Raw genomic sequence first — 22,128 nt, forward strand, 5'->3', positions numbered from 1 at the left:
TGCATAGTGTGACATTCAGCCAGTCTCTGCAGGTGTCTGTGCCATTTGTTTCTGATGAAACATGGCTATAGCTCTGGTAGCTGCCACCCTGGTCCCACAACTCATTCTGTTGTAAACACTCTTTCCTGTCTTGGGACAGCATGTTGTGGAGGAGAAGTCATGGATTGCTCTCCCACTTACTGAAACAACAGAGAGTGTCATTTTGTTAACAACTTCATAAAGATATAATAAAGATCACTTCTGTTTTTTCTCAGAGCTGATGTAGAGTTGCCTTGGTGAAGGTGCTGGGTATCTGCTCTTTATTATCTAGGTTTTGGGGGGACTTGCCATACCTCATAGAAAAGCTGGATATGCTTGTTCTTCCCCAGGATGTGCTAGTTCCCATACCTAGTGTAGAAACACAGGCACTTAACTTTGTGGTGTAGTCAAAGAATTTCTAGAATATAATAGTAGGAGGAAGCAGAATAAACAAGCTGTCAATTAGTGGCTAAGAAAAATACTTTCTGTGAGCAGTCTGCAGTTTTAACTCTGATTAGTAGAATCATAGTTGTTGTCATTTTAACTTGAGAATGCATAAAGAAGCCTTTAAAATGTAGGCGGGGGAAGGAATGGGTTGGGACAGGTCTGGCTCCAAGCTGATTTTAGGGAGGTTTTTTGTATTCAGAGTTAACTAATAGAAAGATGGATTCTGCTCATTGAAGAATTTGGTTGTAAATTGCACAGAAGTAGCTTGAATGGGTGTCATTTAGGGACAGAGTTGCTTCTTGAGGTGAGGAAGCACCACTTCCCTTCAAACGCCAAGGACTCAGGCCTGTGGTGGGAGTGTGCAAGCTTCCCATCGCCTGCTAGCAAGGGCAACCTGGTCATGCTTGAGGAATAGGGACAAGGAGAACAGACAGTGTGCAGAAATGGCACTTTCTCATGCTCTTGCACCACATAAGTTCACCCCGCTGCTTCTGAACTGCCTCGGTCTGCTGTGTGCTACGGGCTTAGGCCTTCTGGTTGATTCATTATGTAAGTAGTGTGAGATAGGATCAAAGTAATGACAGATCTCTGATGCATCATTTAGCATGAAGGAAAGCAACTGATGAGTCCTGTAATTATTTTGCTGGGCAACCATTTCTTTTACTGCTTTCCTTCAAGTCTTTAAACAGCTTTGTATTATGAAATCTCAAGTAGAATACATAAATGACTCCAGTTTGGCTTTTATGGCAGATGCTAACAGTCTTAAAATAAAATCAGTATTTATAAGAAGCAGAAATATTATCACATCTTTTAATCCTCTGTTAATAAACTGTATGTTATAATTTCCTGTTCATTAAAATACAGTGCCCATAACTCAAATTGGTATTGCAGCCCTGTTGTGAAATATTTTCAGTGATAGGCCTTTTTGAATCCCTGTTTTTCCCGTCTCCCTTCCGAGTGTCCTTTTCTTCCCTCTTCCTCAGTTTTTGGCTTTGGTTTTCATATTTCCCCTCATTTAAAGAGGGAAAGAGGAATTGGAGGAAAGTAAACCAGGATGACTTTTTAACTATATGCTTGTTGAAGGTGGACTCCACTGGAAGTGTGCTGGTGGTGCTTTTCAGTTGTGCTGTAGGAGGTTGCTACGAAGCAGCATACAGCATCCTACTGTTTGCTCTTGTGTATTTAGCACGCTGTCATCTCTGTCTGTGGAGACCAGAGACTAGAGGCAAGAATCTCCCCATCCTCCCCCAAGTTTTCAGAGGTTGTTAGGCTTTTGTTTAGGTCACAAACTAAAACTAACTGTCCATTTTGCTGTGAAATTTTCAGAGGTGAATTGGAAAGTTATCCTACAGACAAATTACAAAAGATTGTGATCTCTTGGGAGATCAAATTGCCTACCCTCTCCTTAAATTCATTTTTCTTTTAGTTTTGTTTTCAAGTCTATGCTATCTTCATACCACTTTTGATATATGCAGTATGGGACATCTTTTGTGATACATGTTATGATTCTTGTTACCTTACCTTCAGATATCTTCCTTGAAATATTCTTCTGCAACATTTTTGTCACTTCCTAAATGTTATTTCTGAACCACTGTTAATTTCAAGCAGCACTAAGGCCCTGATACAAATACTGTGCAAAAACTGCCTATCAACTAAAATAGTACTACTTTGAAAAGAAAACTCGAAAGGATGGAGTGGAACAGTACAATTAGAAATTTATTTGACTATCTAATTGTGATGCTGCTGAAGTTTTCTTTGGTGGTTATAAAAAGTAGCTGGGTAATTGGACATGAGCATGATGGACCAGTATGCTCTTGGGCTTTAGTGCTGTCTCTGTTTCAAAACCCTTTAGGCATCTGTTTAATGTTCTCAGGCTCCTGAACCAGCTCATTATCTTAAGCATACTCACCCCAAGAGCCCTGATGTCACTTAAAATTTACACAGGATTGTATAACAATTGGATAATATAATGCACATATGCTTTGCACAGATTGCTAATACAGTTACCCCTGTTGGTACAAGTGATCTATGTACCAAAATGGATGAGTTATCTGCATTTTCTTCACAATTCTGGAGTGGTGTTTGGGATGTGGCTGTCTGCTAAGCAATTTGGAGCCTTTTCTTTTTCATGCTTGTGCAACATTTTTGTAACTGGGAGATTGTTTGGTCTATTGCCCCCACAAGAAGCTAGTGAGGCTCCACCTCAATTATAAGTCAATCCATTTGTCAAGGGACTTCCTAATCAGCCTCTTCTGATGACCAGTCTTCCCTTGTTGTGTGGTGACTGATTGGTTACTGGTTCACCAGGCAGACTAGTTCTCTTGGGCCATAGCTGGCTTTGTCTTGAGGATGCCTCCTTATGGCTAGAGAATTGTTTGGTTTTAGTCTGTTGTTGAGCCAGTGCTCTTAAAACATTGTTCCTAGAGACGGGGGATCCTTGCCGTGCTGCCAACGCTGTTAACAGTGTCATGAGGCAGTGTCCAAGATAGAAAGATTTTTAGTCTCTGGGAAAATGTAGATGTCTAATCAAAGGCAGTTATTCTCCATGTACTGAAGCAGTCTGCTTTGCACTCTTCAAGCTTTATTAAATACTGGAATATTAGTCTTTCTGGTACTTGGTCTTAGTACCAGATGAGATGAAACACCATAGATAACCCATTTTTTTCTTCCAAATATGTAACTTTATAATAAATACATTGCCCTCTTTGGAGCAGGGTGATGGGCTAGCTGATCTCCTGTGGTCATTTCCAACTTAAAATATTGTGATATTTTAAAAATTGGATCTTAAGTTTTGCAGAGAATAAATTAAACTTTAGAAAATCCCCTTTCCTGTTTTATTAAATCTACATTTGGAATATATGTTAAATCTGTTCTACTGTGTTGCATTTCTAGATCACTTTCAACGCTGGGCTTGGTTATATCATCACTTGCTGACCAAGCAGCAGGGAAGGGGAAAAACAAGTTTGTGCCTTACAGAGACTCTGTACTCACTTGGCTTCTCAAGGTAATTAATATTTTCTGTTTACCCTGTTCACAAGATGTCAGCTTAATAGTTTGTAGGATCATTGTAGCATACCTCTGTGTATGTGGACTTTTTTTTTTTAAAAAAAAAAAAAAGAGATAAGGAGCTCTCATAGCTCTAAGCTGTTCCAAGTAATGTGGACAGCTAAGTGTATCTTGTGTTAATTCTATGTAAAGTCCTGTTGGGCTATTTTCCGTCATAGTGGAATCAAAGCTGATGGAAGTGGCTGGAAATGTTTATGGATCGTAGAGGCTAGCTTATATCCAGAGTACCTTTCAGTGTCTAAATAGCAAGTTTTGTATTTAAAGTATCTTTCTAAAGACATTTTATAGTCTCAGAACAACTTTTAACCCTCAAACTCTCTATGGATGCACTCTACAGGACAACTTGGGAGGAAACAGCCAAACTGCCATGATAGCCACAATTAGTCCAGCAGCAGACAACTATGAAGAAACGCTCTCTACTCTGAGATATGCAGACAGAGCCAAAAGGATAGTTAATCATGCTGTGGTGAATGAAGATCCAAATGCTAGGGTCATCAGAGAATTACGTGAAGAAGTTGAAAAACTGAAAGAACAGCTCTCACAAGCTGAGGTAACGTTACTCACAGTACAACATAAACTGAATTTCCCAGGGAAATGTCAAACTCTGGCTGGAAGACTAGCTTTCTTTTTAAGCCTTATAAAATGAGGAAAGGAGGAGTCTTGCACTTTTTAATAATTAACTTTCTTTCCTGAAATAAATCCAACTTAATTTTTGCTTATTTTTAATAACTCTTAAATGGGGACAGCATTGTACTGATGGTGACCCTTGTCAGAATAGACTGTTCTTGAAGAACTTCATGTCAAGCAATAATCGATGCAGCACAGATAAGAGGTAGAGTACAATTTCATTGTGTAGACTTACTAGCAGAAATTTTTTTTGCATTGGTGGACTATATAATTTTATGATGTCAAATGAAAAGTGTGAAAAGCTGTAAATCTGCTGTTGGACCACAAAATATGTGGGACATTTGTCTCCTTAACATTTGCAAAAATCTATAAAAAATTGTCAAAACTGCAACACTGAAACCATCAGCGTTTTGCTTTACTGCCTTAACAGTTAACTCTGTGTGATTGCTGCTTATCTTGGATTTGTACTTCTAATTGGAGAGTAAAGTATCAGGGTAGGATAGTTTACTTGGTGATATCTGGAGAAATTAGGCACTGGAGTGTAAGAAAATATATTTGCTCTTTTCAGGCAAGACACAAAATACTGATGGAAAAAGAACAGAAGTGTGTCTGAGGATAAATTTGTGTGGTGTTTAAACTTGACATTCATTTAAGGAATACTGTTCCTCGTATGACCAGTTCCTTATAGGCTGAAATGGGAAAATCTGCTTTAAGAAAAAAGAGCCATTCACTTTTTTGTAAATAAAAATCTGTTCTAATCCTGTACTTTAAATTGGAAAATACTATTGTAGCATGTGGTTAATTATGTTGGCAGACTGTGGCTGAACACAATCAATAAGAAGGTGTCCAGAGTCTTACTAGTTTTTTGAAAAAGCTTTTTCTCTTATACCTTCTGTTAAAAACAGTTTATATAGAGTTATAGGCCAGCCTGTTGAATTGTTACTTGGCACTGGACATATTTGAGCTTTTTGCTTTTGTTTCCTTTTGTGAAATGAGAAGTCTGTCTTAGCTCCAGAGCATGCCTTCCTTTGAAGGTGATCAACAGGGTCAGTCTGAAAGCTTTAATGCAACTCTAGAAACACTTGCGCAACCAAGATAGAATGGAAGGCTAAATATTGAGAGGAATTTATATTTGAAACTATTTTTGGAAAAAAGACTTTGCAGTTGAACTTCAGACAGCTAAGATTTAAAGTCTTTAAATACTCAGATATTTTTATACAGATAGTGAAGCTTGAGTGGCCAGGCCCAGAGATTTTGTTGGTTCCATTAGCCTCTGGAGCTGTGTCGATCTTAGCTGTTTCAGACCTGGATTCAGATCATTATAGGTTGATTCTGTCCTCTTCCTTTGCAAGTGACCTGTTTCTTCATCTTCTGCCACAAAAAACCTGGAGATATAGTCAATCTATACTTGTTGCATTTCATGTTATGTTGCTGTGTTCACTTTCCCTGTGCAAGCAGATGTTGCTGTGGGAAGAGTAGCTGAAGGTTTTTGCTAATTTCTATCTTTTAGGCCATGAAGGCACCAGAACTGAAGGAAAAATTGGAAGAATCCGAAAAGCTAATAAAAGAGCTAACAGTCACCTGGGAAGAAAAGCTAAGGAAAACAGAAGAAATTGCACAGGTATTTCAGAAATTTTGAGGAGGAAAGGCCAGATACTCATATAGTTGAATTTCATGAGCTTTAGTGGACTTTGCTGTCTTCCCCACCAGCTATCTAAAATGCCTCTGGATTTTTGTCCTTTCCCCTAGTTTATGGGGGGGGTGATGGTGTTTTTTTAAAAAGTCTAAGTGTCATTAGAATAAATGTAGGTGTGTCATGATATTCATAAAAGCTAATATTTGATTTTAAAATAAAACATCAAAATATGTTTGGGCAGCTCATTTATTTATAAGACCACAGTGAGATCTTGGATGTGTTTCCCTTGAAATGACTAAGAAAATGAAGAATTACAAAAAAATCAGAGTTTTGCATAGTATTTGTACCTTTTGCTTTTTAGTGACTTAACCAGAGAAGGAAAATGTATACATGTATTTGCTAAAGTTCATTTATTATTATTGTACTTAAAGTAAGACTTCTGGCTTCCAGTGTAGTTTTCCACCATTTCCACCATCTGTAGCTTGGAGAACAAGTATTGTTGGTCTCCCTTTCTAGTCTTAATGTTCTAGAGCAGCCTTTGGTGCAACCACTGTTTAAAAAAAAAAAAAAAGGCAGTGGGAAAAACCAAACTAAACCCAACCAGCCAAATAAAAAAAACCTCAACCTCCAAACTGTAGCAAAAGACATGAGTGATCAAGTAGATGCTTTAGCTGAATTTCCATAATAATACTGCATAAGAATAAACCTAAAGTGTGACATGCTATTTTCTAAATTATCTATGACTATCATTATCCTTGAAGTAATTGCAACTGAGACTAGTTTTTAACTTGACATAGAAGTTCAAAGCCACACTGTGTTACTTATGAGTAGCTCTAATAAAATCAGTAGGGCTGCTTAGGTAAGTAAGTGCCACTTTGGGGAAGCAGGTGTTTGAGGATTAGATCTAACTTTCTGGTGGTGGTTTGTAAAAATAAATTCTATTAAACATACTGTATGTGACCGATGTCTTAAGTTCTGTTTCTGGTAGTGATATACAGTAGGCATGTTTGGCATGTGCATCTTCAGCTTTAGTGGCTCTGCTTTCATTTACTTTCTGTATTTGTCTCTACGTATTGCAGCAGGCGCAAGATTAACCTGTTTTTGTTCTTGCAGGAGAGACAAAGACAGCTAGAGAGCATGGGAATTTCCCTTGAGTCTTCAGGTATCAAAGTTGGGGATGACAAGTGTTACCTGGTGAACCTGAATGCAGACCCTGCGCTCAATGAGCTTTTGGTTTACTATTTAAAGGTAAGAATGTGAACAGGATGTTTACAGAGAATGAAAAGACACTTTTTTTATTGTTTTGAATTTCTAGCTCAATTTGTTATTCAGAGCGTATTTAGATTTTTTAAGACTAGTTGCAGCAAAATAGGATAGGGCTCCTTCTACTGTTTAGGTTTTTGTTCTCCCTTTGCAGTTCTGCTTCATTGTTTTCCTGATTGATCTCCTGATTGCCAACAGTGGGAGAACTTCTCAGTGTGTGCCAGTGTTGAGATAAATTCTAGCTTTTCCAGACAGGTTGTGAATGAGCCAGCAGTGTGCCCAGGTGGCCAAGAAGGCCAATGGCATCCTGGCTTGCATCAGAAATAGTGTGGCCAGCAGGGACAGGGAAGTGATCTTACCCCTGTACTCGGCACTGGTGAGGCCGCACCTCGATTCCTGTGTTCAGTTTTGGGCCCCTCACTACAAAAAGGACATTGAATTACTCGAGCATGTCCAGAGAAGGGCAACGAAGCTGGTGAAGGGTCTGGAGCACATGTCGTAGGAGGAGCGGCTGAGGGAACTGGGGTTGTTTAGTCTGGAGAAGAGGAGGCTGAGGGGAGACCTCATCACCCTCTACAGCTACCTGAAAGGAGGGTGCAGAGAGCTGGGGATGAGTCTCTTTAACCAAGTAAAAAGTGATAGGACAAGAGGTAATGGCCTCATATTGCACCAGGGAAGGTTTAGACTTGATATTAGGAAGCATTTCTTTACAGAACGGGCTGTTAGGTGTTGGAATGGGCTGCCCAGGGAGGTGGTGGAGTCCCCATCCCTGGAGGTGTTTAAGAGTAAAGTTGACTTAGTGCTTAGGGTTATGGTGTAGTTGGGAACTGTCAGTGTTAGGTCAATGGTTGTCTGGATGATCTTCAAGGTCTTTTCCAACCTAGACGATTCTGTGATTCTGTGAATAGAATTGCCTTTTGGGCTGAACTTGAAGTGAGAGCCTTGTATTAGATGTTTCTTTTTGTTAGTGAACTGAGGCTTGCTTTAAATATTCAAGGAGTTATTCATAAAGAGGTGATGTTAGTAGTAATAAGTAAGCATAAACATAGTTTCTGATGACAGAAAAGCTTAAGAAAAAGGGGGGGGGGGGGGGAAAAACCAACACTTAAAAAATTTACAGAAATGTATTTTCCTAGTGCCACTAGCTATCATTCTGTTTAGCATAGTCTCATGTCAGAGTGAAATAGTGTCAAATACAAACCTAATAAGTTTGTAAGGAAATGTGAGCTCCTTGTCAATAAGATATGAAAGACTATCCTGTCTATTTTTATAGTCACTTTTCTGCTTTAGTGGCTGAGATAGAACTTTTGTATTTGAACAGTAGCAAATAAAGCACAACTCCTCTAACGACAACGAAGTAAAATATTTACAGAATTAACAATACGACTTGAAATTATGTAGAGATCAGTATGTTTAGTTGAGTTGCTATATAGCTGTTTCTGAAAAGCAGCCAACTCTGTGCACCTTATTTTACTATCCATGTTGTCCTCTGCTATTATGCCTATATGACATGGCTGGTTTTCTTCACTGTTTGCATTTATTGCTTGTATGCAAGCATAATCTGAGAATATTTTAAAATCAGAATTTGTGTCAACTGCTGTATTTTGCTTTATGTAAAACCGTATGAAGATAAAGCATAGAGCAGAAGAACAGTTTATGTGTGACCTTTACAGTCTTCAAATCTGCTGTGGCACCATTTCTGCTCTACAGAAGTGCTTAGCAAAGGAGAGCACGTAGATTGTGCAGTCTCAGTGCTTTAGCTAATATTTTCTTAGTTATATAAACAGTGATAGTTTGCTTGTCTCTTAGTAACAGCTTATTTTCTAGGATCACACAAGAGTTGGTGCAGATACCTCTCAGGATATACAGCTCTTTGGTATAGGAATTCAACCAGAACACTGTGAGATTGATATTGCTTTAGATGGAGAAGTTACACTCACACCAAGAGAAAATGCAAGGTAAGAAGGATCAGCAGCACTTTCCAGTGAAGTATTTGCTTTTCTTTACCAGAAGATAACTTGCATGCATTTTTATTTCACCTAGTCAGAAGTCTTAACATTCTGATCAATGAGTATCTTCTATATAGATGACAGATGCTTAGAAGTGAAATTCAGTGATAAAACTGAGATTTCCCCACATGTGTACACACCCACCCACCCACTCTGCAGCATAACAGTGGTCAGTGGTTTGGCTCAGAATAAACCATCACAAGAAAGTATTCAGTAGGAATGAGGGACCTTTGTTTGTCTGTATCTTGGGTGGTAAGAGGATCACTGAGACGCTGCTGGCTATCGCGACCCATGCGATAGGTTAGTAGGATGTGTCTTGATGGGGGAGGATAAATTGTGCATCATGAGTAGTTCCTGTTGTAAAGCTCAGTATTTTAAAAATCATCAGATCTTTAAATACTTTTTAAAATCTTTAATTACTGTTGTGTCTAGCAAATACACAGTGTGAAGTCATGTTTCTCCTTTTGTTTCTATTTCTGTATTTTAATTATTTTTCATTTTGGGGGCACTGTGGCTTCTTGGGTGGAATTGTAAATAAATGTCTTTGTCACTTCATCTCCAATGGTGTGTGATAAGCTGTACCTTTGTCCTATTTAATAGTCATGCCGGTTGACTGAAATCTAAATATCTAAATAATGTATAGATTAGTACTAGAGTGAGAAACAGAAGTTTGAGACACCTTTTAAAGAATCCAATCTACTTTCAATAAAATACCTCAACATTTGCATTTTTTTTGTGCAGCCTACAATACAAAATTTCAAATAGATGTGATTCAGACTTATGGTGATAGAGTTACTGACTAGAAATCAGTCATTTTAAAGGCACATGTCAGTGGAAAAAACATATATTTTGTTTTACTTGTGCCTGATCTGCAGTGTAGCTGTTCTTAAGATGCTAGTGTCAACAGAAATTTAGTTACCACAATGTTGTTGGGGGGGGGGGGGGGAAATCTGGTTCTAAATCAAATGCTACATGTTTGTGTTGACTTGAGAGAGACAGCTGAATTCAGAACACTGCATCTGAAAAGGCTTTTTTTATTTTACCTAAGTTTTTTTCACTTTCAAATAAATTCTGCTTTCTGACTCACATATGCAAAAGTTCAACAGCTCAATTTTTCCCATTTTGTGATTGAAACTTAAATACAAAGAAACCTAAATGCAAATATAGCAGTATACCAGATGTTCACAAAAATAGACCCTTGTTAATAATAGAGACTCCAGTTGTTGAAAGAATGAAACTTGGATCTCTAAGGGTCTTTTCTTACGCTTGAATGCCGAATATGTTAACAGTATGTTTTACAACTGTGTGTTGACTAACATATCTTGGAGAGCTTTGTAAGTAGGATTTGCATGCATCCAGGTTTACAGACTGTTCATAAGAAACAGGCAGTGATCCAATTTGAGAAATGGGCTTTTAAAGAAAATTGTGCAACTGAAGCAACCTTGTCTATACGTTCACTGAAGAGTTGTACCAGCCAAAGCTGGAGGGGAAAGGTACTTTGTGTTTAATTCTGACAGTGGAAATCAGACCAGTAACTTTCCCGTTGATTCTTTAATAACCTAGCAGATTTATGCATTGTATGATACAAATCACTGTCTGTAGATGGGAGAAACAGTAGATCTTGTAGTTACTTTTCAGCCTTTTATTTTTAGGGTTTTGCTGAAGTTGATTTTTTTCTTTCAGATCCTGTGTAAATGGTGCCCTGGTATGTTCTGTCACTCAGTTATGGCATGGAGATAGAATATTATGGGGAAACAACCACTTTTTTAGGTAATAGGTGATATTTGCATTCCAGCCTCTTACATTCAGCCTGTCTTTTTTTTTTTCCTTCTACTGTTCTGCATAAACTTCTTAGAAACTGAATTTCAATTTTTACACAGAATCAATTTACCAAAGAGGAAAAGACGAGATTGGCTGAAAGACCTTGAGAAGGAAACTTCGTTAGGAGAGCATGATGTGGATGCTGCTAGTGAAGCCTCTTCAGAACCAGACTACAACTATGAGTTTGCACAAATGGAAGTTATTATGAAGACACTGAATAGTAATGGTAAGGCAACTGCCAGATAAAAATGTTCTTTTGAATTGTCTAACAAATGCAACACAGACCTTAATTTCTGGGTAAAAAGGCAAGTGGTACACTTGCTCCAGGGGCCTTTGGAGCATTTTCAGAACAAGATATTTTATGGAAACAATGTTAGGCATTTATGTATATATAAAAAAATATATGCACCTAGGGATAAACACAGACACACACACAAATTAGTAGTTGGTTTGTGCCCTGACACACAATTTTATCTGTACATCTGTGCTCCTTTATACTGCAGCAGAGTTGTAATCATATGCCTGTCAAATCATCATCTAAGTCATACTAACCTCTTGCTTTTGCAAGTTAGTGCAGACAAAAGGGTGCTTCAGATATGGCTCAGTTAATTTCATCCTTCCTTTTGTGTCAAATATTGCTGACACCATTTTAACCTGAGTAGAAAAACACTGAAATGATAACAAACTTGTAGTCAGATGTCAGCTAGCATAGTTTTTAATGCTTGATCACTCTCAATATGCTTGATCACTCTCAATATTTTATTTAATCTTTATTAAAACGTATTTGATGCCTTTTTTGGACAGTATAATAAAAATACAGCATATATAAAGTAGTGGCATGGTAAACAATATGGTGTTTTCATGGTTTCCAGAAGGCAAGTCATAGTTCATGTGATATAATATGGTATGAAGAAATGCTGGAAAACTTGGCAAACTACCGGGAAAAAAACCCACTTTGTACAGGTTTTTTAAATACGCAAAATTTGAGAGGCAAATACCTTAGTTCTTGGTCACTGACCAGGAAGACACGGTAGATGGTGTTTGATTGCTTTCTCTTCTTCTTTCTTCATATCTCTGCACTGTTTGTTGTGGTTTATTTGTTGAAAGGCAGTATTTTTTTCTTGGTGTCGTCTTACTCTTTATGTGTTTTGCCATTGAGTACATCATGTTGGTTTCATATGCTTGATGCTCCAGCCATAGTTTGCAGGTTCTTTTACAGTTTTATTTTAATGGAATTGCTTGTGTGAGTGAGTTACAGGGTCAGGTCATTTAAGTTGATGTGAAATTACTATTTGATAACAGAAGTATTCTCATTATGGTTCACTCAAACCAGGAGACGAATTTCAGATGAATCTGCCATCTTGGTGGTCTTCAGTGTTGTCATCCCTTGTGAAGATTCTGTTGCCTGTTTTAAGGCCTCAAACCATCCTGTATCTGTGCCAAAACTGGGACAAAGGTTTTGAACTTGATTGGCTCATGCATGAGACTGCTGGAGAAATTTGAAGGCATTAATTGATGCTTGATCTGCTTGTTACTAACCAGGGATTTGACTAAACTGTAGCAGTCTACAATGAGTCAGTGTTCTTTGAACAGGGCGGGGGGTGTGTGTGTGTCATATTTTTTGGTTTTCATGTGGTGTTATCTAGCTGATTGAAATGATTTTTCACAATATTTCAAGTGTCTTTATATTTTAGTTTAATAGGCTTTTTTAATTGTGGTCCAGGGCAGCTTTTTTGTCTTGGTTGGTTGTTTTCTGTGTCTTTGCTCAAGAACAGTACAGACATTGCTGTTTCATTAGAGCTCTTTCCTCCCTAATACACAGCAAATGTTAGCAGTCGTACATGTCGCACAGTTTCAGAGGTGTCATAACCCAATTATTCTGCTGTTTGTCTCTTCTGCTCCCTCCCACATAGGTGTTGCTTAATTAAATTGGAGTAGTAAGTGATAATAAACAAGTGACTGTGAGGATCATAGGCTGGTCTTTGATTCGAAGCTAGATAGCGCTTCCAAGTTCTGTTCTTCTCAATGGTATAGCTAAAATACAATTTTTCTGACAGGCTTTCAGTTTGTTGGGTAAGAACTAAAGCAGCTTTGTTACAATACCATTTATTTGTTCTTCCTTAAAATGAAAAATAAATATGGGTAAGGAAGAAGAAATAACTAAGTGACTGAAGGCAGTTAATTCTATTATCCATATTCTCTGGAGAAACTCTATGGGGGCAATAAAGGGTTATTTAAAAAATTTGATTAGGTAATTATTTTATAGGCATGTATTGATATAGCCCAAAGCCAGAGGGTTTGTTTTTCCTTTGTTTTGGGTTTTGAGGTGTGTGTGTGTGTGTGTGTCCCCTGATCTATTTGAGAACAGTAACCCTTTTTACATAAATAGCCTAGCTTCTCCAGGGCACAAACACATTTGTTTTTATGGCATGTAACCAATACAACAGTGTCACATACTGCGTCTGGCTCCAAAGAAGCTCTGAGGAAAATGTGTAACTTTGAAAACAGCTGTAAAGAAAACATCCAGATTCTTTCCTCCCTTCAGCATGTTAACTTTCTTTTGTGGGTTTCTGTCAGATCAGCTTTATACTGCTAATTTGTGATGCTGATCAAACACAAAATGCACCAAAGAAGTTTACTTTATTCTTGTATAGTGTGCAGTGGTTAAGTAAACAATGTGATTAGGTTATGCAGCTTCCCATTTAAGCAAACAAAACTGTTACAGCTCAGGGTGGGGATTTTGATGAAACTTAACAAAGCGGCCTGTGTCATAACCTTCTTCTAGCTTGCTTAGAAAAACACACTTACATGAAATCTTAAGGAATTTATTCAGCATTGTTGTTACTGGATTAACAGATTCCAGATGTGAATTAACATTGCAGCAAGGTGATAAATGCTGTCTATCCTATGGAGAAAGTACATTATTCTGGTTCAATGTTAATATTCTAACATTTTGCAGAGGATTAACTGCACATGAATGGTCTTTTTAGGGCTGTTGAACTCGTCACATAAATATGTAGAGGACTGGGACTTAGGACTTTTGACACGGTATGGAATTTGCTGTGCATTTGGCAGGCACTGGGTAGAATATTCCCTAATTTATTTGCCTTTGCATGAGAAGTACAAAATTGTGGAACATGGTGTTTATATCTAACTTAAACACTGTTGTAGTTCTTTTGAATTGTGAAAAACTTGACTGTGGTTTTTTAAGTCTTCTAACTAGATGTTTTATAATTCACACCATTTTTTGCTTTTTCACTGTGAAAGGTCTGGGGTTTTCTGTGTAAATGCTTTCAAAAGTTAAATTGAAGACTTCTGTAAAAGTGTAAATTTAGCTTTTGCTTTTCAATACAAGCATAACCTGCTCCCCCCCCCCCCCCCCCCCCCCCAACAGTAGTGGATTTTGTTGAAATTGGGAAGTTTTAAACTAGGTTCTTGCATCTTGTTCCAAATATTTTCGATGGTATAATGTGATCCTGTGTTGGTTGTGATCCTGTAAATCTAGGTGGCTGAAAAGATCACTTTTATTAAGGAAATCTGCTCCCTGAACTTTGAGCAGTTTAGGAAAATCTTGTCTTAATGAGTCAGCCTTAGATTCATTTCCTGTGTTTGCAAACAACAGAGGGCTTTAAATTTCTTCCATGCCTCTTCTCTATCTTCTGCATAACACCTGTTTTCTCAACCATTCTTACAAAAAATTAAAACTGTTTCAGGGATTATGCAATAAAACCTATGCATGTGAAGGTAATTCTGGTGTTAACTGGAGGACTTAGGGGAATAATGATGATGCAGATGAACATTAATAACTTGTAGTCTAGAATATTAGAACTTGGTTCAGTCAATTGTTTTTGTTGTACTGTCTGTTTAAATGCTAAAAATAACTAACTGAGAGTGTCATGTGCTAAAAAGTAATATTTCTGGTTATTTTAAGACTCTTCTGTGCATCACTGTTTTGCTATTTGGTTGCTATATATACTGACTGATTTTTAACTTTGTGCTTTATAATTAGCATTGTAGTGGTATTTTATGATGCCTTTGTGTGAAGCCAGTGATTTCTTCCATGGATAAGGCTAGGGCCACTGTAGGAACTTGCAGAAGTGTTTGTTTTCATCCGTAAAAATAAGAATGTGCTTTATATCAATCTTAATATTTCAAAAAAGGATGCTGAGAGACAAATACAAACCTGCTGTAACAACAGAACCCTGGAGATCCTGTTTGGTTCTCTGACATTTATAATAGGAAGGATTTGTTTCATGAAGTGACTTGCCTCGATGGCCATGTATGTTAAAGTCGCAGAAAGTGAGTTACTTTAACAAAATTGGTCTCCGTAGTTTTAGTACTAAGTAAGTTGTTACAGATTACTAAACAGGGTAATGAATGCTACATTGGTTTGTGAAGATGCAGGGGATGTGATTTTTGGCAGAGTGTATGTACATGTTAAGGTGGCCAACATACAAGGATGAAAACTCTGCAGAACCTTTCATGCGAATCCTCTATTGCATGCTATAGTAACCCAATTTTGTTTCATGTAGCATTGTAGTGTCAGGAAAACTTGCCCAAAATCTTACGAGGACTGGGTTTGGGGAGTGGTTCATAACTGAATCACACTGATGTGTTTTCAGGTTTGGGTTTTCTTTTCTTTTTTTTTTTTTTTTTTTTGATAAGCACAACTCTATTTCCAAAGTGTGACAGCAAAATTGAATCTAGATTTCTTTTTGTCCCTCCTTTGTGACCAACTGGCATCCTTAAAAGTCACAACAGCTCTCTTTTTTTTTTTTAAATATTTGCAGAATAGAAGAGGTATCACAAACCATTATTTTAAAGTTGAAGTTTTTTGCATTTGAAAATCCTGGCATGTCGCTTCCCCTAATAATCCACCACTCCAACTATGGAGCTCCTCTCCCTTCTGCTTCTGATTTACCGAATCAGCAATCTGTTAGGTGATGTGCTGTGACTCAGATCTTCATCTAGATTGTTCCTCTTGCAAACAACTTTTTTGCTGTATTTAAGCTTTCATATATATATATATATGAAGCAGATACATACTAGTAGTATATAGAAGGAGCTTATTCCATTGAATTGCTCTTTCAGAGGCACAGTCTGGCACTGGACCTTAAACCAGGAATAGACAGAGTAATGTTTCCTTAATCTGAATGCAGTTTAGATTTTACCATAGCTGATTGACACAAACAGTTGTTTCAGGAAAGAGTATCCAAATGGATATTTGTTCTGGGTTGATACTGAGATGAAATGTGGTTTGTAAAGCTAAATGCAGAAGTCCCCTTCAGAACGTACTTTGTCTGCTTCAGCACTGTAAAGCACGCTGGTTCAATGTGATGTGTGGCTAGTCAGACAATTTCTTTGTTGGGATTTTCATCTGTAGCCCTCCAACATGCTTAATTCTCTGCCAAAATGGAGAAAGTAAATTGCTTTTTACTTCCTTAAGTCATTTCCTTCTCTGGTTAACATCATCTTCCATTGTATTTTACTTTGTTTTCTTCTTATTAATTTGTTCCCTTTTCCATCTATTCTTTTTTCCTGCTGGGATTCTGGAACATATATAACTCTACAGTACTGAAATATGCAATGGATGAGGGTCCTAACCATTGTTCTAGCCTCTTTGCATGCTGCATTTTTTCTTATTGTTTGGCTTTATTTAATGCAATATCTATTGTTTTGGCGTTTGTTTTGGGGCCATCTTGGTTTGCAGAGTCTCTAGGATATCTTGATTGCTGTTACCAAATAAATAATGAGTGTTCTGTAATGCTGAAATGTCATTTTCTCACTCTTCTGTTTTTGGGGGGTTTTTTTGGTTTTTCTTTTTAGACCCAGTACAAAATGTGGTCCAGATCTTGGAGAAGCAGTACTTGGAAGAGAAGCGGAGTGCTCTGGAGGAGCAGCGGCTGATGTATGAACGTGAGTTAGAGCTGCTGCGGCAGCAGCTCTCTCCAGAAAGGCAGCATCAGCATGGCAGCGACAGACTCTCCTACACTGCTCAGACTGCACAGCAGAAAGTAAATCTCTGGACAGAAGAGAGGTGAGAATACTGGAGTTAAAACAAAGGAATTAATAAGAACTACAAAGGGTGAAAGATGGGGCTTGAACCATCTGTCAGAAACTGATAATGTGTTTTATGGAGTTGACATGCAGTACAAGATCTGCCTCCACCAAGGTGTTAGCATTTCATTTAGGACTAGGTTCTGATGTGTAACATGTGTACAAGAACTTCCTGTTTAACACACAAATGAAATAAGAATTTAGCTTCTATTGATCAACATTGTAGCACTTTTTTTTAAACTAGAAAATTGCTTCTGAAATACATGGTTTAGCAATTATTAAGTTAGTTCTGGAAAGAAAGGAGGGGATAGCAGAGAGATAAATTTGTCGACTAAGAGTAAGGAATCCACTGAGGATTGTGTGAGAGTATACAACAGCACGGTATTTTGCAATCTAAAAACCATTAAAAAAATACAGAAAATGAGAGTCCTTATATATTGTATGTATGTGCTTCTGAAAGTAAGCTCAGCTTTAAAAGAGAGTTGCTGTGTATTTGAAGAACTGCAGAATAATCATAGAGTATGTTTGAGCTGTTCAGGAAGTGAAAGGCTTACCATGAGGTGAACAGGCCTCTTTGCAAAGGAATAGCATGGCAACTGCATGCAGCATTGGTGAAAGATGGCGATATTTGCAGGGAGAGTTAAAAAAGCAGACTAGGAAGATGCGAGCAGAGTTTAAGCAGCATGTGTTTGTTTGCATCTTGACAACGAGAGAAGCTTGTGCTTGGTATCATTGGGGAGAGAAGGATGCCAGCTCTGTGGAGAGAAGTTCTAGGGGCAACAACTGACATGATTTAAGTTTTCTGCGTGCAAATGAGTATTCTCTCATTGGGTTAATTCAGCAGAAAGAATAACTAGATGTACTAACAGGTTTCTTATAAGTTTCTTTTAAATCTGTTTTCTTTTAAAACAGAAGCTTCATTATTCACTCAGCATTTTTTCTATATGTAGTAAGTTTGAGTGCTCTTTCCTATTTTGATTATTTTTGCTTTATTTTCCACAATTTAAAAAAAATTCCATGTACAAGAGGTGTCTAAAGAAAGATAGCCAAGATTGTGTTTCAGCTTTCAAATTCAGCATGTTAGAAATAGAACAGGACAGATCTTGCTTTAGTTTTTGTGCAAGGTTTTGTTTTGTAATTTCTGCCCAGTTTGGCCTGGGAAAAAAACTAAACAAATGACAAACTGTTGACCAGCAATGACTAGAATGTTTTCCATGGCAAGTATAGGGAGAAGTAATGCTGTGTTTCAACTTCAATTAAAATAATTGTTTGCCCCTGTAAGAGCTAAAAATGGAATCATTGGGAACTGAATGTAAAGCATTGCAGAGTCATGGTTGGGATTTGCAGGCTGTTTTAGGGCCTCAGGAGGAGTGCAAAATGAGAAACACACTAGTTGGGATCATTGGTATTCAGAACTGCTTTGAGCACAGCAAGGCCATCAAGAAATCATTGATAACCCACTTCAGTAGCAGACATGAGAACTGGGCTTACTCTCAAGGGAAGAGAGTTACCTCTGAAACGATGCAACAGAAGGGAAAAGGAAGTAGCAAAAAAAATGCCTGTCCTTGAGAGCTGAGAAGAAAAAAATGTAATTGTTCAACTTCAAATTAACCAGTCACCATAACCATGTAATGATATAAAAAATGAGAATCTAGAGTGATATTGAGACTAAGTGTTCAGCTAGTCTTCTCAGTAGTTGTTAGATATTTCTTAGGAGGAGTTGTGCTTTGAACAAGCATTTTTGCCTCTGTATTTCATGGGTGAGTGCTTTATATAACTGTTGAACTGCTTGAAGACTGTACTTTGCGTTGTAAAAAAGAGGAAAATGAGTGCTCTTTGTAGCAATCAGTAAGGAGGCTGATAAATGTTTTGGTGGCACTGCTATTGAATAAGCAGTTTTTTGGAAGAATTCTCAGTTTCCTGTCCTCCAGAAGATCCTCTTATGTATACTTTTATTTATAGTTCTAGAATAGGTTTGGACTTCTGAAAAAAAGGCAGAAAAACCTAAATCTTCTTAAATAAGAAACCAAAAACCATGTATTTTTGAGGTATTCTGCTGTAAAAGCATGGCAACATGATGTTGAGAGGGTGTTTACTAGCCTACTGGCCAGAGGGCAAGAAATGCAGGAGAAAACGGGAAGACTGGATGTGAAGAATGGGCGAAAGAGCTAAGTGTCTGGATTGCATGGGATTTGATTAGTGCAGCTCTTAGCTGTCGCTCTGTTGCCGTTGCAAATGAAGCTGAGTTCTGCTGGATCAGCCAGCAAAATGAATTTGATAGGTATCAGATGTAGACTCGTGGTTGTATCTGTCAGATCAGCTAGAACACATTGCACGGAGTTTTTCGGCTTTACACTGACTGTGGAAGGACAGGTGATACCTGACCTGGCATTAAAATGTGTTGGCATAAAGTTAACCCATTGTAACTTTGAACACATTTAATTTGTTGGGGTGAGGGGGGGTGGTGGTGTACTGCACCAGAGGTTTAATTCAGCATATTCTGTATCTGGGGTTAGGAATCCCAGAGAGTTGCAATGACACCTTGTGAGCAATTGTTTCAAGATATCATGTTCAGTGGGTGTTTGCTTTGGTTAATATCCTAGTGGAGCTTGTCATATGTTTTGTGTAGTAAGAATTAAAAAATCTTATCTGAAACATATTTTTTTTGCTTAAGTTTCTGGAAGGGTACTGGCACAGCTGTATACAGGAAAACACAACTGTAATGAGAACTACCCATAATAATTGGTTGAGTTGCTCATAAGTCCTCCTTATAGTCTTAAACCATTCCATTCTCAGGAATCTAGCTAAGAAAAGATTGGTGTGGGAGCCTCCCCAAAAAGCTCACCAGATGCTGGTTTCTCAGATCAAGGAAGGGACTGGCTGTAGCTGAATCCTATGGCTCTTGAAGCACAGATCAAAGCTGCCTTGTTTCTCAAGCGAGCCAGCTGTCTCACAGTGGTTGCAGGTGTAATGCACTCTCAGTATTAAGTACTGTTTAGTGAGTAATTCTTGACTCTACCTTCATTTTCTGGATGAACCCAAAATTATAGCTGTTTGTGGAATATGTCACTCCCATGATCTGGAATTGCTCATTTAGTCTTGGTAGCCTGGATAACAGAAGCAAGAGGCAGAAAGGAAGGAGTTTTCCATATAATGGAAAGCATTATACAGAACAGATATGGAGGAAGCGGACTAAAAATCTCCTGATAGCAGCTGTTTAAGATCCAACAAAACCCACCACTGTTGCAAACCTAGGCCAGGTAGGGGAGAGAGACAGAGCTGCATGTTTTAGCATGTTGAAGGCACTAAAATTCAGGGCTGTTTGCTAACACAGCTAGTCGTTTACTGCTTCGGTATGGTATCAGGGAAGCAGCAGAGTGCAATTGGAGTTACCCAGGCTGCTCTTTGGGATATTTCAAAAAAAGGTAGCCACTCAAGAAGAATTCTGTTGGGGACTGAAAGACATATTAACAGTTGTTTGTTGTTTGTACTATAAAGACATACAAAACATCTAAGCTTATCTGAATAAAGGCAAAGTAGGCAAATGTTGCCTGTATTCGCAGCAAGGCCCATGAGTTTACTTGTTACTCCTACGCTTGTCCGTAATGTAGTTTGTAGAAATGAGAAGTGTATGTGCACAACATGTACTGTATTTCAGTAGTGCTTTGCATAGGAAAGAAAAAAAAGTCATCCAGGGGAGTGCTGGTCACTGAAATATCTGAAGTTTGATCACGAGTTTTATGCAGATGATGACACACAGTAAGTGCTGTTGGGATTACAAAGAAGGGCAGAAAGGGGGAATTCACATTTGTTCAGAGAATAACCGTGACACTTTTAAAAGCCAAATTAAAGATGAGAATCCCAGGTGAGAGTGTATCTTAGCATCACAGGTGGAGGTATAGTATGTGTCATAGCAAGTTTGCCAGGTGTTACGTTAGAATAGATTTGTTCAGACAGACCTTAGAAACCTTTTTGGAATTTGTCCAGAGACTGTTAACTGTACAGAGTGCACAAGCTTTAACCTGTGCTCATTCATCTGTTACTTAAAAGGTACTTTGGGTATATAGGACTTTAGATTATTATTTTTTTAATGTGTACACTTGAGATGGCTTAAGTATATGGAGGGAGGTCTGGGGGTCTGTAGCACTGCAAAGCCCTAGCTGTGATGTAAAGCTGTGGCCTGCAGTGATTGCAGGTTCCAACATCATGATCTGAGGAAAAGCAGGTTTTATCAAGATGAAGTCTCACATGTTGGGACTGGTACTTTCTGAGGAACAGGACTCCAGATTAAAGACAAAGACAGCTGCAATTATTTCATTTCTTGAAAATTAGGAATGTCCCTAGGGCTTTTAACAAATCATCACTGTAACAGCTCCCATAGTACTGTGCCCTTTTATTTGTGCATTATTGTGCGAGACTTACCTCAACAGTAATATGTTTGTTTAATGTGTGATCACTGCTTTTCCTCAATAAAATTGTCTGACACTGTTTCATGTTTGCTGACATAGTGCTATACAGCATTTCATCTTAAATTTGCTCGAGAAGAGTCTTTGTTAGCACCTCTATTTGCAACTTTCCAATAATAGAAATAGGTTTCTGTGTATTTTTCATGTTACCTACTGCACCACAGGGATGAATTGTTTCGACAGAGCCTGGCTAAACTTCGAGAGCAGATAGTAAAGGCAAATACACTGGTGAGAGAAGCAAACTTCTTAGCAGAAGAAATGAGTAAGCTAACAGATTATCAAGTAACACTTCAGATCCCTGCTGAAAACCTCAGTGCCAACAAAAAGGTAATGACAACAAAGAATGCTGGAAAATATAGTTTTAGGGCTAACCTAAAATATGTAGACATATATAACATTCCTCTAACCTGAGGCCATACAATATTACTTTTGTTAGATTATGCGAAGGCAAAATATGGGTGCTACCTGACTTTAATATATTGAAAGCAAGTAATTATAAGTAAAACTGGGAATGTAGCATTGTTTGGCTCTTGCTGTTCTTTCAAGTGTATGATCACCATATGCGCATGCAGTTTGTGAACAGACATTTGTGTTCTGCTGCTGTAAAATCTGCATTTTGTTATGTCTGCAAAAATTGCCATTGTTGTTACAGATGCATACAATTTTTTTGTCTTAAGGGTTTTCTAGTTGTAGTGCTGCTGTTAATATAATGATAGCA

General features: G+C 38.0%; 1 protein-coding gene across 5 annotated transcripts in view; it reads left to right on the forward strand.

Annotated features, from left to right (window-relative positions):
* KIF13A (kinesin family member 13A) overlaps positions 1–22,128 on the forward strand; it is a 115,477-nt gene that overhangs the window by 65,701 nt on the left and 27,648 nt on the right. For all 5 annotated transcript variants that reach the window (XM_074871054.1, XM_074871034.1, XM_074871018.1 and 2 more), the window contains 9 exons: positions 3,358–3,469; positions 3,869–4,081; positions 5,669–5,779; positions 6,908–7,042; positions 8,885–9,015; positions 10,750–10,836; positions 10,947–11,113; positions 16,714–16,924; positions 21,575–21,737. In XM_074871054.1, coding sequence (XP_074727155.1) covers positions 3,358–3,469; positions 3,869–4,081; positions 5,669–5,779; positions 6,908–7,042; positions 8,885–9,015; positions 10,750–10,836; positions 10,947–11,113; positions 16,714–16,924; positions 21,575–21,737 — 1,330 coding nt within the window. The remainder of the gene's footprint in view (positions 1–3,357; positions 3,470–3,868; positions 4,082–5,668; positions 5,780–6,907; positions 7,043–8,884; positions 9,016–10,749; positions 10,837–10,946; positions 11,114–16,713; positions 16,925–21,574; positions 21,738–22,128) is intronic.

This window comes from Strix uralensis, chromosome 1, assembly GCF_047716275.1.
Source record: "Strix uralensis isolate ZFMK-TIS-50842 chromosome 1, bStrUra1, whole genome shotgun sequence".
NCBI classification, from domain to species: domain Eukaryota; kingdom Metazoa; phylum Chordata; class Aves; order Strigiformes; family Strigidae; genus Strix; species Strix uralensis.